The 16,342-nt window shown below is 42.1% G+C and overlaps 3 protein-coding genes and 1 long non-coding RNA gene across 5 annotated transcripts in view; 3 read left to right on the top strand and 1 right to left on the bottom strand.

Moving 5' to 3' along the window:
• Positions 1 to 16,342, bottom strand: part of ripk1l (receptor (TNFRSF)-interacting serine-threonine kinase 1, like) — a 733,201-nt gene that overhangs the window by 141,285 nt on the left and 575,574 nt on the right. The gene's annotated exons all lie outside the window — the stretch shown is intronic.
• On the top strand, positions 453 to 13,215 carry LOC308093488 (desmoplakin-A-like; the record flags this gene model as incomplete). Its single annotated transcript, XM_080439826.1, has 14 exons — positions 453 to 617; positions 3,546 to 3,650; positions 3,778 to 3,873; positions 4,083 to 4,208; positions 5,315 to 5,467; positions 6,603 to 6,757; positions 7,463 to 7,589; positions 8,229 to 8,412; positions 8,908 to 9,083; positions 10,129 to 10,310; positions 10,501 to 10,639; positions 11,718 to 11,911; positions 12,161 to 12,323; positions 13,108 to 13,215. 14 exons carry the CDS (start codon positions 453 to 455, stop codon positions 13,213 to 13,215), a joined length of 2,073 nt encoding a protein of 690 aa, XP_080295952.1.
• Positions 13,319 to 14,307, top strand: LOC308094353. Its single transcript, XR_013933941.1, has 3 exons — positions 13,319 to 13,428; positions 13,726 to 13,824; positions 14,239 to 14,307. It is a non-coding gene; the product is annotated as an uncharacterized lncRNA (long non-coding RNA).
• The window catches only part of LOC308093487 (desmoplakin-B-like), a 31,348-nt gene continuing 29,419 nt past the window's right edge, over positions 14,414 to 16,342 (top strand). The window contains exon 1 of the mRNA XM_080439825.1: positions 14,414 to 14,694. Coding sequence (XP_080295951.1) covers positions 14,584 to 14,694 — 111 coding nt within the window. The 5' untranslated portion in view covers positions 14,414 to 14,583. The remainder of the gene's footprint in view (positions 14,695 to 16,342) is intronic.

Raw genomic sequence — 16,342 nt, 5'->3', positions numbered from 1 at the left:
TATCTCCATTGCCCTTAACTCAGACTGTCAAGTCCTCATTAGTGGCTTGTTCAAGAGTGTGTTGTGTATTTTATATGCTTAAGTTTGCTTGGATTGTATATTTTGAATGGAATGGAATGAGCATTACATGTATATTTGACAAATAATACATTCAACTTTTAGGTTTAACAAAAGGTTTTACAAACCTGTTTCTTTTTTTCTTAGAGGAGTGATAAGTCCAACTTACATGCTCTGGAGCAAGAATGGGACAGTCTGAAGGTAGGACTAATACCGACAATCACAATGTCCTCAAGTATATTTTTTCCATAGTTGGTTCTTCATCAACCACATGGACCCTATTCTGGGCATGTCATAATGGGCGAACATCTAGGGAATATACTTTGTCTTATTTTACCTAAGACAAAGTATATAGGGTTTAAGTGGTGAACCGTTTGTTATGTCTCCTTCAGAAAATGTCCCACAGCCGTTTGGGTCAGTTGCGTGACCTCCAGGGTATCATTGAGAAGATCTCCATGGCCATCATGTGGGTCAATGAAAAGGAGGAGGAGGAGCTGTTCTTTGACTGGAGAGACAAGAACATCGAGCAGTACATCCCCAGGAAGCAGGAGAGCTACTCGGTAAGCAGCTCAATGTCAAACTGACATCTTCCCTTTTTTTACGGCATGGCTCTTTAAGAGGTAGGGATGCCAAAAACAGATCAAAATCCAATTTCAATATTTACTGCTCTGGCAAATATTCTTTGACTATTCTACTATTCAATGAAAAGTTTTTATGTATTTATTATTATTTATTTCTCCGTTCCAGTAAACAGAATACTGTTTATTCCAGTAAAAAGTATATTGTTTACTGGAATAGGTTGATAAAATGAAAGGGTACTGCACAAAATTAGGCACTTCAGAGTAATCCTTCATGACGTTGAGTGGCTCAGTTGGCCGGCAATGAATCAAAATAAAGTCGTGGTTACTTAATATTAAGTGTTGAGTGCTGTTCGTGCATCTGTGGTTAGAGGTTTGGGACAGTTGATTAAGCTTGGGTGGAAATCTTGTACGGTCTCCTCACAGAGCTTTTCAGTTCGAGTGGTAATGATATTTAACCCTGCAAGACCCGGATATATTTCTACTTACAAAAAAAAATTGTCAACCTTTCAGATGGTGTTTTAGGAGTACTTTGGAGAGGAAAATATAATGTTTTTTAAAAAAAATAGTTTTCGTAAGGTTTTATTGAAATGTTGTAATATTACAACAGTGGGTCTAACGGGTAGCAGAATTTCCTATAGGCCATTTTACTCACTGTCAGAATAGCATGGCAAATGTCTATATACTTCACTAAAACAACTTAAGGGTTCATTTATATGGTTATGGTTTATCATTTGGCCTCAGAACAGTATACATTATGAATAATATTGGGCCTCAGAACAGTACATTATGAATAATAACATCAATAAGCCATATTTTTAAGAATTTTGATTTTATTAAAAGAACAAAATGAAAAACAGTACAATGAATGTACTAAAGAAACCTAATTACAATATACACTGGTCACAATGTGATGCAAACAGCCCTCCACCGAAGACCAATTCACACCTGCTCAAAATGAAACGGGCACCCCCTCTCATCCATCTATTTGAACACCATTTACAATCACTTGCTTTTTAGCAGTGATAGTCCCAGAAACAGTTTCGGTCTCCTGAAATGCACAGACGAACACCACACTTGTGGCAGAGTAAGCTGGTGTAACTTGAACAGCCACTATTCCTGCAGCGCCCCCTTGTTTGAAGGCTGTACACATTTGTGTTTGTTGTCAGGGAGTCAATCATGTCTTCGGACACAAACCGGCGGAAGTACTGCAGTGGTGTGTGGAGTGAACTCACATCTTCAGTCAAAGGTGGACCAGAAAAGTCTGTATTAGGGCTGATGAAGGTCTTCTTCTGCCACTGATATCTTTCACTGGGTTTGGCGTGTTTGGCCGGTTGGGGGGGGGGCAGTGGGTCAGTGGGTTCACTGGGTTCACTGGGTGGATGGTTTTCTTTGGACTCCTCTCCACAGGCCTCTTCATCCGACTCTTCATCAGTTTCAGTAAAGTCGATGTCCACATCACTCTCTCCATTCATTACAATATCCAACACATCCCTTGCAGTGAAGCGAGGCTCTCTCCTTGCTTGTGGCATTCTGAAATGAAAATAAAGAAATACCATTAGTACATTAGTACTAGCACATCTCACTGCAGGTACATATTTCACAAGTCACACAATACTGTCTGGCCAACCTATTGTACTTTGCTTATCCTCACAAGTGGCATCAGTGATGATGGTACTTAGCACCATCAGTGATGAATGATGATGCTTAGCCTAACAAAGGGATTGGGGATGACTGTAAGTGGGCAATCCCAACACCCATCACATGAACAATGATGAGAGATTCTTAACTGGGCGACTCCCATATGAACAATTACCATACACTGATTGCTAACCACAAACATTACCAAAATGTTTTGCTAAAACATTATAGGCAATGACATGTTATAAGCTAATGATGCAGTATATTTGTCTTCGAGTACAATTGGTTACAATATACAAATTGGTATATATATATATATATATATATATATATATATATATATATATATATACACACACACACACACACACACACACACACACACACACACACACACATACCAATTTGTATGTTTTAACCAATTGTACTCGAAGACAAATATACTGCTTTAGCTTATAAGTTATAACATTTCATTGCCTATAATGTTTTAGCAAAACATTTTGGTAATGTTTGTGGTTATTTGTGGTATATATATATATATAGTAATGCAATGTGGGGAAAATACACATAATTGTATAAATGTATTGTGAAAACTATAAGACTCCACTTAGCCAGGTGAACAGGTGGCATTGCTATTTGCTACCACTATGACCCAGAGTTGTAAAAAAACAACAAGTATAAAGCATGCTCTAATTTACATTTGGGGGATATCTTTCCCAATAATATCATATGTACATGTTCTAGACATTCTAATGATCACCAAAAAAATTATTGCAGACATTTTACTTACTTTTTTGTGAGAAATCCTGTCCAGTGAAAAAGAGATTGTTCTTCCTTCAAGGATTTTCAAGTTGTGACTTTTCCTGCCTCTGTGGGGGGTATTTATATGCAAATATCCCGGCCAATGACATTGCAAGACTAAACAATAGGATCCAATGATGATGTTTAGGTGAAAGAATAACAGGAAAACAAATGATTTATACCATGTTTTTGATAAAATACAAATGTTGTAATATTACAACTGCGGGTCTTGGAGGGTTAATGGGACCAGGCCATGTATTCCATGTATCCATCTTTGTGATTAGCGGTAGAACCGTGGTTTCAAAAGCACGTTGCACATTTCAACACAAGGACGCGACCATTACAGCATGTTGTGCACACCGGTGTCTGTGTGACTGTGGGAGACAGAGAAGTCTGTCTGGAGTGTAGTGGATTGTAAGTAAAATGAAAATAGTTATAGAAGAGAATGCCTCTTACTGTTCTTTGCAGAAAATGATGAGTGAACTGGAGGAGAAGGAAAAGGAGTTGAACAAGCTGAAGGTCAAAGTGGGCGGCCTCCTGAGCAACAACCATCCCGCCGCGGACAAGATTGAGGTGAGGTTTCCAGCCTGCTGAGAGCAGATGGTGGTGATGGTGTACTGATGATGGCTGAGCCAGAATGTTTGTCTTGTAAAGTGATCTGTTAACTTGCCCTCTGACGGTGGTGTTTGCTGCTTTATAGGCCTACATGGATACCTTGCAGACTCAGTGGAGCTGGCTGCTGCAGATAACCAAGTGCATCCATGTTCATCTGAAGGAGAATGCTGCTTATAGTCAGGTAATCACACATTATGTATTGTATAAACACACACACACACGCACGCACACACACACACACACACACACACACGCACACACACGCACACACACACACACACACACACACACACACACACACACACACACACACACACACACACACACACACACACACACACACACACACAGCTTCTTATATGCACCTTAACCTTTACCTTCCATCTCCAGTTCTTCAAGGAGGCCAATGAGACCAATGGTAAACTAAAGAGGGAACTTGAGAATGTCCGTAGCAACTTCAAGTGTGACAAGAACACCCCACTGGAGAACCTGGTTGAGCTCCTCAAGAACCTTGAGGTACCGTTCCACTGCACTCAGTCCAACACGTCATGTGTTCCTGGAGTTACTGAATGATCGCAAACATTCTATTGCATTTTAGCAGAACATGAAAGGCAGGGTGCGGCAGTTAATCGAACTAATTGATTTAATTGATTATTTAAAAGAAAATCCAACAGTGTTGAAACTTTTTCGCTATGCTCATGCGACACTATTGTATGACAAAGTATAAAATAGGGCTTAAAGTGCAATGACACTTTGTCACGATGTACAGTAACTAGTCCAATTGGCGGGATATCTTGCTCCGTTGCTCCATTGATTAGAAATTAACGGGCTGTTCACACCAAGCACGACAACTAGAACTAATGATTAGTTATGCAAACAGTGGCACCAAGCACGTCAGAGCGCACACACTCCTCCTCATTGACTTGCAGTGTAAATCAATGAGGAGTCTATTTTTGGAATATCAATATCTAATCAATTGAGCAACTGAGCAAGATATCTTGCCATTTGAGCTAGTTACATCATGACAAGGTAATTACACAGCCCAAACCTCTACCAAAGTGTCTATTGTGCTAAAACATCTATTAGAATTGTTTCGTGTCAATTCGTATTCATATTCCCCCCCAAAAAACATGCTTCTTGATTATTCGATTAATCGAAAAAGTAATCGATAGAATAATTGCAAAGAATCTAATGGATAGTTGCAGCCCTAATTGTAGCAGAAGATGAAAAGGTTGTTTGTGTGCAGTTGAATGTCACTTTTCCTCCAAATGGTTTGTATGGATGATAAAGTGGTCAGACTGGTTTTTATTCACAGGCTCAGCATGTCATGCGTACCTCTCCATCTACGGAATGCAGTCACTGTTAAGAGAAAGAGTAAACAGAGCTTATACCTTTGATGGAAAAATAACCACTTAAACCCTCTATACTTAGTAAACTTGACCTGAGTTGACTCTGTACTTGGTCCTCTCTTTTCCCCCCTCTACACCAAATCTCTATGCTGAAAATAGCTGCTATTTTCGTAGAATGCCCCCCCCCCTCCAGAATAGGGATGCTAGGGTTTCAAGTGGGACGTCATTTAATGGCCATGTTTTAGAACCCTGTATGTGGATCTTTGTTTTCAGAGAGAGAAGGAGAGAATCATGGAGAACAAGTGGCAGGTCCAGAGTCTGGTCACCAAGTCCAAGGCCATCGTCAGGCTGAAACCTCGCAACCCAGAGGAGAAGAGCACCAGCCCTGTCATGGTCCAGGCTCTGTGTGACTTCAAACAAAACCAGGTTAGATACCGTAAACCTGTGTACTCTCTCTCTCTCTCTCTCTCTCTCTCTCTCTCTCTCTCTCTCTCTCTCTCTCTCTCTCTTCTCTCTCTCTCTCTCATACACACGCATTTCTTTCTAAGTGTACCATGGCTGTCCACTGTCAGTGGTGGAAAAATTACTCAAATGATTTACTTAAGTAAAAGTCAATACTGCAATGTAATGAAATACTGAAATACTCTGTTACAAGAAAAAGTCAGACATTCAGAGTAAAATTACTTGAGTAAAAGTAAAACAAACAAAGTACAAATTTCTGGTTCCACTCCAAAATAGTCAATGATTTTTCCCATTGACATTTCCAAAACTATTTATATCAATTCATTTAAGCCTAGAATCAAGCCATCCAGGGTCCTGGTGAATCATGACCATAAAACATTTTTTTCTGTGATTTTATTTTATTTTATATTTAACAGTACCCTTTGTTTTGCCGTTTTCAAAAAAGTTTTTTCACAGAATCAAACGTTTTATGGTCATGATTCACCAGGACCCTGGATGGCTTGATTCTAGGCTTAAAATAATTGATAAAAATAGTTTTGGAAATGTCAATGGGGAAAATGCATTGACTATTTTGGAGTGGAACCAGAAAATGTCCGCCACTGCTATGCCCTATCCACCTGTTTCCGCGGGAATTTACTGGAGCAAAAATCCTGTGTGGGAAACATCCTGCGGGGGGACCGTAAGTAGGAAATAGCGGCTCAGTGTGTTTACATTTGCCAGCAGAACGTAGCTGTACTGCGAACGAGCTACGTTCTGCTGGCAAATGTAAACACACTAAGCCGCTATTTCCTACTTCCGGTCCCCCCGCAGGATGTTTCCCACACAGGATTTTTGCTCCAGTAAATTCCCGCGGAAACAGGTGGATAGAGAGTTCAAGCCAGGTTGTGTGATGATGACCAAAGTTCTATGCCCCAATGTAGACTCAGGCACACCTCCATGCCTATTGTTTCAAGTGGAAGATCAGGAATGTGTTTCAATGCTTCCTGTGTGTGTGTGTGTGTGTGTGTGTGTGTGTGTGTGTGTGTGTGTGTGTGTGTGTGTGTGTGTGTGTGTGTGTGTGTGTGTATGTGTGTGCGTGTGCGTGTGCGTGTGTTTTCAGAGGGGAATCTTTAAAGGGAACTTGGGCATCCTGAAGGACAACTCCCAGCGCAGCAAGTGGCTGGTAACGGGACCCAGAGGTCTCGACATACTGATTCCCTCTGTGTGTTTGCTCATCCCTCCTCCCAACCTGCTCAGCATTGGCCTCGCCAACATGTAAGTTGCCTCTGGCAAAGGTGGAAACAACTAAATGTCTCATTTGAGAAATCGAGAAGCAAAATCGAGTTGGTACTGGGAATTGCGCAGCAGATACTTCTCATCTTGGCGACTGATTTCCCCCCGCGGGATCAATAAAAGTCTATCAAGTATGATCAGGTCAAAGCAATGATTTGTTCGACAGACACAAAATTCGCATTTGTCTTATCAGCTCTATGCGTATATGTGTAAACATATATGCCCATGTATTGTTTATAACCTTTTATTATATGTTCTAGTTTCTTTGTTTATTTCTTGTTCCCCTAACATGGCTACTGTTGATATTGCTCAGAATTGCTCCTTGTTTAGTTCAAATACATTGATACTCTTTAGAAACCTGCACTTACACTGTGTCTTTTAGGATTATATTGTGATCAGTGTTGGGGAAGTTTGTTACACATTAATATAAAAGAAATTGTTTTATTCACATTGAGATTCAAATCACTTTCAAGGAACGACGTGGTCAAGTTATCGTTCATCAGTATGGACTTTCATATAATTATCGTTATAGTTATCGTGCTTGGTGTGATAGGCCCTTTACTCATTTAAGTAATGTGTTAATACCCCACCAAATGTATTATTATTTATTATTATGTCATAAATCTTAATGATATTTTATTATTATTAATATCTTGACTGTGACTGATGATATGTGCTATTTCTCAGGAATGACAAGTATTATGAGGACATTATGAACACCTGGAACCAGCTCTTCATCAACATCAAGAGTCTCATCTCCTGGCAGTACTGTGTCAAAGACATCAATTACATCAACTCTCTCACTGTTATCATGGTAAGATATATGAATCAGTCTGACTGTCTGAATTCAAACGTACTGTATAAACACATTAAATAACATGGGTCTGCAACAGGTGGTCTGCGACCCCTAGGGGTCTTCAGTGTTACTACAGGGGGGCCACCAAAAATGTTTTTGTTTTCCCCCAACATTTCTAATGTCTGAAAATGCACATTAACAATTATTAGCAAAGATAATTTTGTAAACAAACAAACAAACAAACAAACAAAAAACATAGTGTTGTGTCAAATGAATCTGTGAGCCATTAAGGCTGCAACTTGGAGACAACTCATTGGCACTTAAAAGAAAAACCTGTGAAAAACGTCCACGGTAGTCATACATCTCTCAGACAGACATTGGTGAGAAAATCGGCTAAATATTATGAGCTAGCTTCTTCTCAAGCCTTTCATAACAAATAAATAAATAAATAAAATAGAAACATTTATATGCAACACAATTTTATTCAATATGTAGTGGGAGTCCCTGCTTTGTCTCTCTCCCAGCTAACGGCTCCTTAGTCCGAAAAACGTTAAAGACCCTAGTCATAGTATCATAACTGTTTGTTAACTTCCTCCATTTCCGTTGCGTTGCTGCATCATTGACTGACTCCTATTGTCTGTTCTCTGTGTCCCTCAGCTGTCCAAGATGCGTCCTGAGGAGTACCGCAGTGTCATCAAGAGACTGGAGACTCACTACCAGGAGTTCCTGCGCAACAGCCAAGGCTCTGAAATGTTTGGAGAAGAAGAGAAGAAGAACTTCCAGGGCCAGTATGCTGGAGCTCAGACCCACTATGATATGCTGGTCATCGACATCACCTACAGTGAGTGACTCACTACTCCACATCATCCCTCCATTGTCTGAGCCTCATGCTGCTGAATTGTTCTTTAGGCAAATTCTTTCACATATCGTTGCTGTCGGGCAGAAACAATGTATCTCCATATTTCAACTTTTAATGTTTTTTGTATAAATGAAAATCCTGCTTCGTCATACAAGAGTATGCTGAAGTAGGATACAAGCTCACAACGTCCGACGTGCTGTGAGCATATAGATCTGCTATTTTTGCTATTATTGAAAATCTTTGAAAGTTAAAGTTGTTAAGTGTGTTTGTGGGTTTTATAAATATTGAACCAATGAAAAGTATTAGCAAGAGCTTATGACTAAATAATAACTACATTGGATCCATTGGAAAGCACCTTCTTTTTTCCATTTCCTGAAAAGTAACAGATTTGGTTTCCACCCGACAGCGACGATATAAGAATAACTTGATAATTACAACATTCTAAACTCTAAATTCTTGCCTGTCTCATTTCCTCAGTTGTCAAGCCAGAACCGCCCAAGCCCGTCTCCACCCTCAGCATGACCCTGCTCACTGACCTGCATGCACTGAGACGCAGGCTGGAGCTGGCAGAGTCTGGGCTCACACATCATCTGCACATTCCTCTGGGGGAGAACAGCGTGCACGAATGCTCACAGCACCTCCAGAAGCTGCATGTATGTAACTGCTGCCAGCGTCATCTGTGCCCTCACCCTTTGATGTAGCTCTGGGACGCGAACTGCCTTATCCCATATTGTTGAAGCGCAAGGGGGCGGGGGGGGGAGAGAGTCAGTGCACTGAAGTCAAGGCACAGACTACTGTGTTGTTGACGGACAACGGATGCACGCTTATGAGAAACAACAAAAATAAAACCTGGCAAAACAGTTGCGTGCATTAGCGCAAGATGAGGATAAAGGAAACATTCAGTCTAAATGTCCAGGCTACTATAGGCTACAGTGAAGTCATTATTCAGTCCGACTTCACTGTAGCTTATAGTAGCGTTTTCATAAATGATATTTGTACATAGGCTGTCCTGAAAGTTTATAATATTTAGAGAAATTTAAAGTTTCAAATACAAAAGTAGTAGTAGTAGGCGAGAATTAGCAAACTGGACATTTAGACTGAATGTTTCCTTTATCCTCATCCTGCGCTAATGCACGCAACTGTTTTGCCAGGATTTATTTTTGTTGTTTCTCATAAGCGTTCATCCGTTGTCCGTCAACAACACAGTAGAGTAGTCTGTGCCTTGTGCGCTGACTCTCTCCCCACCCGCCCCCTTGCGCTTCAACAATATTGGATAAGGCAGTTCGCCTCTGGGACTTGGTCACATAGCGTTGCCATCCGGGATTGTGGATGACGGGGCGAAAGTTGTATTTCTGACCTATTTTATAATGTCTCATCACAAATTAGAAGGTATTGACATGGCGCTAAGGATGTCTGGTTTTGGACAGCCTGTGCAGTATTTCACATGGAAGTGTACTCCTGATCAGTCCAGACAGCAAGGAAGAGCAGGCTTTTAAAGTGAAATTTGGCACAGGCTGTCAAAAACCCAGATTTAAACAACTGTTTCACAGCAGAATTTCCTTTTACCACCATATTTTTAGACATCCATTCCGTAGGTCCATGTTAACATCTTCAAATTTTGTATATGACTTGGAAAATAGGTTGCTGTTAATGGTCCTTAATGTAACTCAAATTATCTTATTTGTTGTTGATGTCCAGACTGTGCACCAGGATCTGGACTCTGTCTATGATGAGTATCTGCGTCTGAGAGAGAGGATCCTGAAACAGCTGGAGGGGATTCCTGCAGAATCGGAGCAAGCCAGGTTCCTTCGCGCTGAGTTGGATCTCATCAACCAGAAAATAGGATACCTGCAGGGTCTCTCCTCAGCTTATCTGCAACGGTACTGCAGTTTTTAGTATCATCTTTTCACCACTGCATCCACTTTTAACCCTGCTATGAACACAATTAGTATCAATCTTGTTTTACTTGTTTTCAGTGGTGGTGTGAGTCCTTATTTCCATTACAGAAGTGTTTGTTGTGTATACGGTGGCGGTATGTTTAATATTACTATCGTTGTGTCTTCATAACAGAATGAAAGCTTTGAAAGCTTTGCTCCAGAGCCTCCTCCAGGCAGAGGATATCATCAAGAAGAATGAAGCCCGGCTGACAGAGAAGGACACCACCTCTCTGGACATCCATGAGGTGGAAGACTACAGGAATACACTGAAGGTCTGACATACTGTCCACGGTTTGATTACACAGCATTCTAATAATCTGTTTGTACATACACAGCCCAGATAATTGAGGTATAACTGTACTAGTATTACAGTATATTTGATAGACTGTTTCAGGAAATAAACAATAACACAGCTGCCCTGAACATTCCCCTCTTTTGTGAACATCCTGCTTGTAACCGTTGCCCTGGAAAGTGCCAATGTATTAGAGTTTATGGCAAGCCATATTTTTTTTATCAATTTGCTAGTGGTGAAAACAGGATGTTGACATGGGTTTTCACATGCCTACTAGCAATAACAGAGAGTAACTTGAAGCTGTCCATACAGTATGTCATGGACCCCAAAATTTACTTTAATTAGACCATGGAACCCCATTTAAAATGATACTGTCCTAAGGACCCTTATATGAGAAGATGGTATAAGTTAAATTGTTTCAATATCACAATTGTACAGTACATACAAAATAGATACATTGTGGTGATATTCAAACATGATGTTTCAGTAGTCATACATGTTTGCTTAGATGTTATGCCTGATTTATACACGAGCATGTCCCCAACACCATAATCAGTTCACTCAATAAGATCATCTTTTGTACATATTTACATCTTTTCACGCCCTTCCATGGCCACTCAACTGTCTGGTGAGCTTCTCCAAAGCAGGCAGAGAGTTACAGTAGCTCCTGGGAACCAGCATTACAGCTACCATACTTGTGCTGGTGCCATTCTGTTGTGAAAACGCTATAAAACCACCAACTAACCTCAAAATTCACCAAGTAGCTGAGTAAAAATGGCCCAAATTGCATATTTTAAAAGGCTTGACATGTTTTTAGCCGAGCTATTAGTTAGCCATAGCAATGTACACAATGAAAAGACATTTCCTGCCATGGATTTTTGATTGATATGTGAAGATAACTTTTGCATAACCTTTGCGTCCCTCAAAAGTAGGCTATTCATCTCATGTCACTGCCATGGACCCCACTTTCTATATCACTAGAACAGTATGGTTTGGATGCATTTGTGGCTGTCAGTGAAGGTGTGTTGACTTCCCTGGGTTTCTCTGCTACCTCACAGCAAATGAAGACAGAGTTGGACCACAAGAGAAACCTGCTGACGGTCATGGAGTCGGACCTGGCCAAGGCCGTGCACTGGAATGGCCAGATCTCCCAGTCCTTCCACAAGTGTGACGTGGACCTGTCCAAGTACTCTGACCTGGTGGGTCAGATGTCTGACCGCTGGCTTCGCATCCAGAATCAGATAGATAACAAGTGAGACTGCACTCACACACACACACACACACACACACACACACACACACACACACACACACACACACACACACACACACACACACACACACACACACACACACACACACACACACAGTGTGTTGGCAGCGAGTTTCATTCATAGAACTGTGTCATCAAGCCTTCCCATTGTATTCTCCAGTGCCAATAATAGTGCTTGAAACGATTTCTCCATCGCCTGTTTTCCCTCTTCCTCCTACTCCATACCAGAGTATGGGACCTGGACAAGCATGAGAAGCAGCTGAGACATTATCAGCAGACCAGCAGTTCCCTGGACCAGTGGATAGACAATGCCAGGAAGCGCCAGGATGTCCTGCAGTCGGCCAAGCTCACCGACATCCAGACTGTTAAGGAGCACCTCAACCAGCAGAAGGCATGCTTTCCCCCTTTATTTACACATTCAACTCAGTGGAATCAAATTCAATAAAAGTATCAATACTGCAGTGTAGAAGTACTCTTACAAGTAAAAGTCCGGAATTAGACATTTGCTTGAGTAAAAGTACAAAAGTATTGGTATCAAAAGTACGTAAAGAATCTAAAGAAAAAGTACTAAAATGTTTGAAAATAGCAGATCTACAAGCTAACAACGCGTTGCGATGCGATGCGATGTGTTGTGAGCTTGTAGATAGGTAGGTATAAAATAGGGCTAAAGTGGTTAATGTATTAACCACTTTGTATTATTATAATGTCTTATAATGTAATCATTTATATCTGCAAAGTAACTTGTAACTAAAGTTTTCAAATAATTGTAGTGGAGTAAATACAATATAGTAATACAATATTATAGTAATACAATATAATAGTACAATATTTGCCTCTGAGATGTAGTGGAGTCGAAGTAAAAGAATAGAAAATTGGAAATACTCTAGTAAAGTAAAAATACCTCAAAATTGTACTTAAGTACAGTACATGTACTGTACTTAGTTACTTTACACCACTGCTTATAGGTTTCACCATCTCATTGAATTTGACATGGTCTCAGCTATGGCTTTGGCTTGAATGTGTTAATTATTAAATGGGGCAAAATAAAACAATAGATGTTTTATTTGCCAAACCAAACATTAATGAGTTTTGAACCCTCAAATAACCCACAGTACACAGTACTTACTTATATTTCCTTTGAGAGGCCATAACTCACGCTTCTCCTTGCTGAACAGGCTCTTCGCACTGAAGTCAAAGGAAAGAAGGAGAACGTAGAAGACGTTCACAAGGATGCAGACACCTGTGCTGCTTCTATTAAGGTTGGTGTTATACCTGTCAATTAATGTGAATGTTTTAATAAATATATGTATAACAGCCCCATGTATAGCAATTACAAGTTCTATGCACACGCATCTATACTGAATCCGTATTGTGTTGCCTGGTTGCAGAACTATGAGCTGCAGCTGGCCTCTTACACTGCAGGCCTTGAGACTCTGTTGAATGTCCCCATCAAAAGAACCATGCTGCAGTCTCCTGCCAATGCACTCAGAGATGAGGTAGGCATCGTATTAATGTCATTAATGTATGCAATGTTTAATGTATGCAATGTAGCGTTTTAAGGGGTATATGACATTTATTAATTAGTTTACTATAATTTGTACCTTTGTTATTTGTTTAATATGTTAATCCTCTTTGTGTTAATCAAAGTAAATTAACTATTTGCTTATATTGATGTAATAATAACACCAGCTGAAAGGTGCATACAATTATTGCTCATCATTTAAACACTTGATTCGTGTGATTAACACTTGAGCTTACTAATGCAACTAATTGACTAATTCAAACCTCATTAGGCGGCTGACCTCCAGTCCCGCTACATTGAGCTACTGACCCAGTCCAGTGATCACCACAAGTTCCTGTCGGAGATCCTAAAGAGCCTGGAAGAGTTGAAGGTAGGAGTTGTTGTTTTTAGTCACATACAGACTGTTATGAAGTTCAGCAGTTAAAATAATCATGTCAGTAGGTAAAATACATTCATATTAATTAACAATTCCCCCACTTTAACCCTGGTATTCCAAATTTGAGAATGTCGTTATAGGCGAAAATAAAACAAAACAAATCTAAAAAAGAAATTGCAAATGTTTTGAAAATATCACATCTACAAGTTGTGAACTTGTAGATTAGATTGGCTATTTTTGAAATAGTGGTTAAAACTTAACCAATGATTAATTGGTTAAGTGGCTCAGTGGTTAAATCATTATTAAAGAATTATATAAAATACCTGAGAACCTTATTAAATAATATGTATGCTTTACTCAAATACCTGAGAACTGTATTAAATCTGTACGTTGTATTGTTGCCCTCAGATGAGGAACACCAAAATTGAGCTCCTGGAGGATGAGCTGAGGCGCTTGAGGGAAGACCTCCAGGACCACAGTCAGAGGAACCAGTCTCTGGAAGACGCTCTGAGCCGCTACAAGCTGGAGCTCTCTCAGCACAAAGACCAGGTCATCAATCTGGAGGAAGTGAAGAGAACCACTGCCATCCAGCTGAGGGAGCTTAACGACACGTTGACCCGCATCACGTTCCAACTGGATGAAGAGAAGAGGAAGAGCAGGCTGGCAGAGGAGCGGTACACCACCCAGCAGGAGGAGTACGAGGCGACCGTCCGCCGGCGGCAGAAAGAGCTCGAGGAGCTCAACTGGGCCAAGATGGACCTTGAGAAGTCGGTGAAGGACAAGGAACGCGAGCTGGAGAGGTTGAGGCTACTGCTGGAGGAGGAGGCTACGCGTCGGCGAGGGGCAGAGTCAGACGCGTCAAAGGTAAGAGCACAATGCAACCAGGAGGTTAATCAGCTTAAGCAGACGTACGAGACCGAGATCCACGTCATCAAGACATCCGTGCTTAGCCGCACCCGAGAAATGCAAAGCTCTCTGGATGCCACGGAAGCCGAGCTGGGGAAGCAGAAGAGGGCCGCCCATGATGAGTTCACACGCAGGAAGAGGGTGGAGTCTGAGCTGGAGAGCATGACCAAGACCTGCAGAGAGCACACTGTCACCATCAACATCCTGAAGACCCTTCAGGAGGAGGTGACCGGCTCTCGTAGGAAACATGAGCAGGACCTGCAGGCCCTCCAGGAGGCCTTGGACAAGAGCCGTCGGGACCACAAGGTCACCGCAGAGCACCTGGCCCACGAGACAGCAGAGTTAAAGACGCTGAAGCAGCAGCTCGTCCAGGAGCAGGCCAGTGTCCGCGAGGTCAACTTCCGTAATGAGACCCTGTACAAGACCATCGAGGAGAAGAGCCGCGTTTTGAACGAAAACACCATGGAGATCGAGAAGCTGAAGACTCTGACACAGAGCCTCACCAAGGAGAGGCTGAGGCTAGAAGAAGAGTTGAGATCAGTGAAGCAGGAGAGAGATGAGCTGAAGTTGGGAAAGGACAGCGTGGACAAGGCCCCCATGCAGCGTCTGGAGGAGGAGCTCAACCGCATCAAGATTACACTGGAGACTGAGCTACGAAACAAGCAGCGTCTGCAGGAGGAGAACACGGCCACCCGCAAGGACTTGAACTACCTGAAGAGCCAGTACGAGCAAGTAAGGGGCGAGACCGAGCGAGAGCGTAGCTTCCTGAGGAGCGAGGTGGAAAGGCTCATGAGGGAGCTGAGGAGTTTGGAGGAGAAGTATAAGAACAAGCTGCTGATCTCTGAGAAGGAGGCGTCTGAGCTGGTGCTGAAGAGAGACGCCCTGGAGAGGGAGATAACCAGGCTGCAACAGAGGCCTGAATCTGGCCTGATCCTCCTCCCCGGCCCAGAAAAGCCCATGGCGGTAAAGGGACTCCGTGTCGAGGATTCCATTACTGGCTCTGGCAGTAAACATGAGCAGGATCTGTGGGCCCTCCAGGAGGCCTTGGACAAGAGCCGTCGGGATACCGCAGAGCACCTGGCCCAGGCGACAGCGGAGTTAAAGACGCTGAAGCAGCAGCTCGTCCAGGAGCAGGCCAGTGTCCGCGAGGTCAACTTCCGTAATAAGATCCTGTACAAGACCATCGAGGAGAAGAGCCTCGTGTTGAACGAAAACACCACGGAGATCAAGAAGCTGAAGACTCTGACACTGAGCCTCACCAAGGAGAGGCTAAGGCTAGAAGAAGAGTTGAGGGCACTGAAACAGGAGAGAGATGAGCTGAAGTTGGGAAAGGACAGCGTGGACAAGGCCCGCATGCAGCGTCTGGAGGAGGAGCTCAACCGCATCAAGATTACACTGGAGACTGAGCTACGAAACAAGCAGCGTCTGCAGGAGGAGAACACCACCACCCGCAAGGACTTGAACTTCTTGAAGAGCTATTGCGAGCAAGTAAGGGGCGAGACAGAGCGAGAGCATAGCTTCCTGAGGAGCGAGGTGGAAAGGCTCATGAGGGAGCTGAGGAGTTTGGAGGAGAAGTATAAGAACAAGCTGCTGATCTCTGAGAAGG

Source organism: Gymnoscopelus braueri (assembly GCF_963280865.1).
Source record: "Gymnoscopelus braueri genome assembly, chromosome: 10".
Classification (NCBI taxonomy): domain Eukaryota; kingdom Metazoa; phylum Chordata; class Actinopteri; order Myctophiformes; family Myctophidae; genus Gymnoscopelus; species Gymnoscopelus braueri.
Note: the sequence above shows the minus strand (reverse complement) of the source record. Positions and strands in the feature narration are given on the sequence as shown.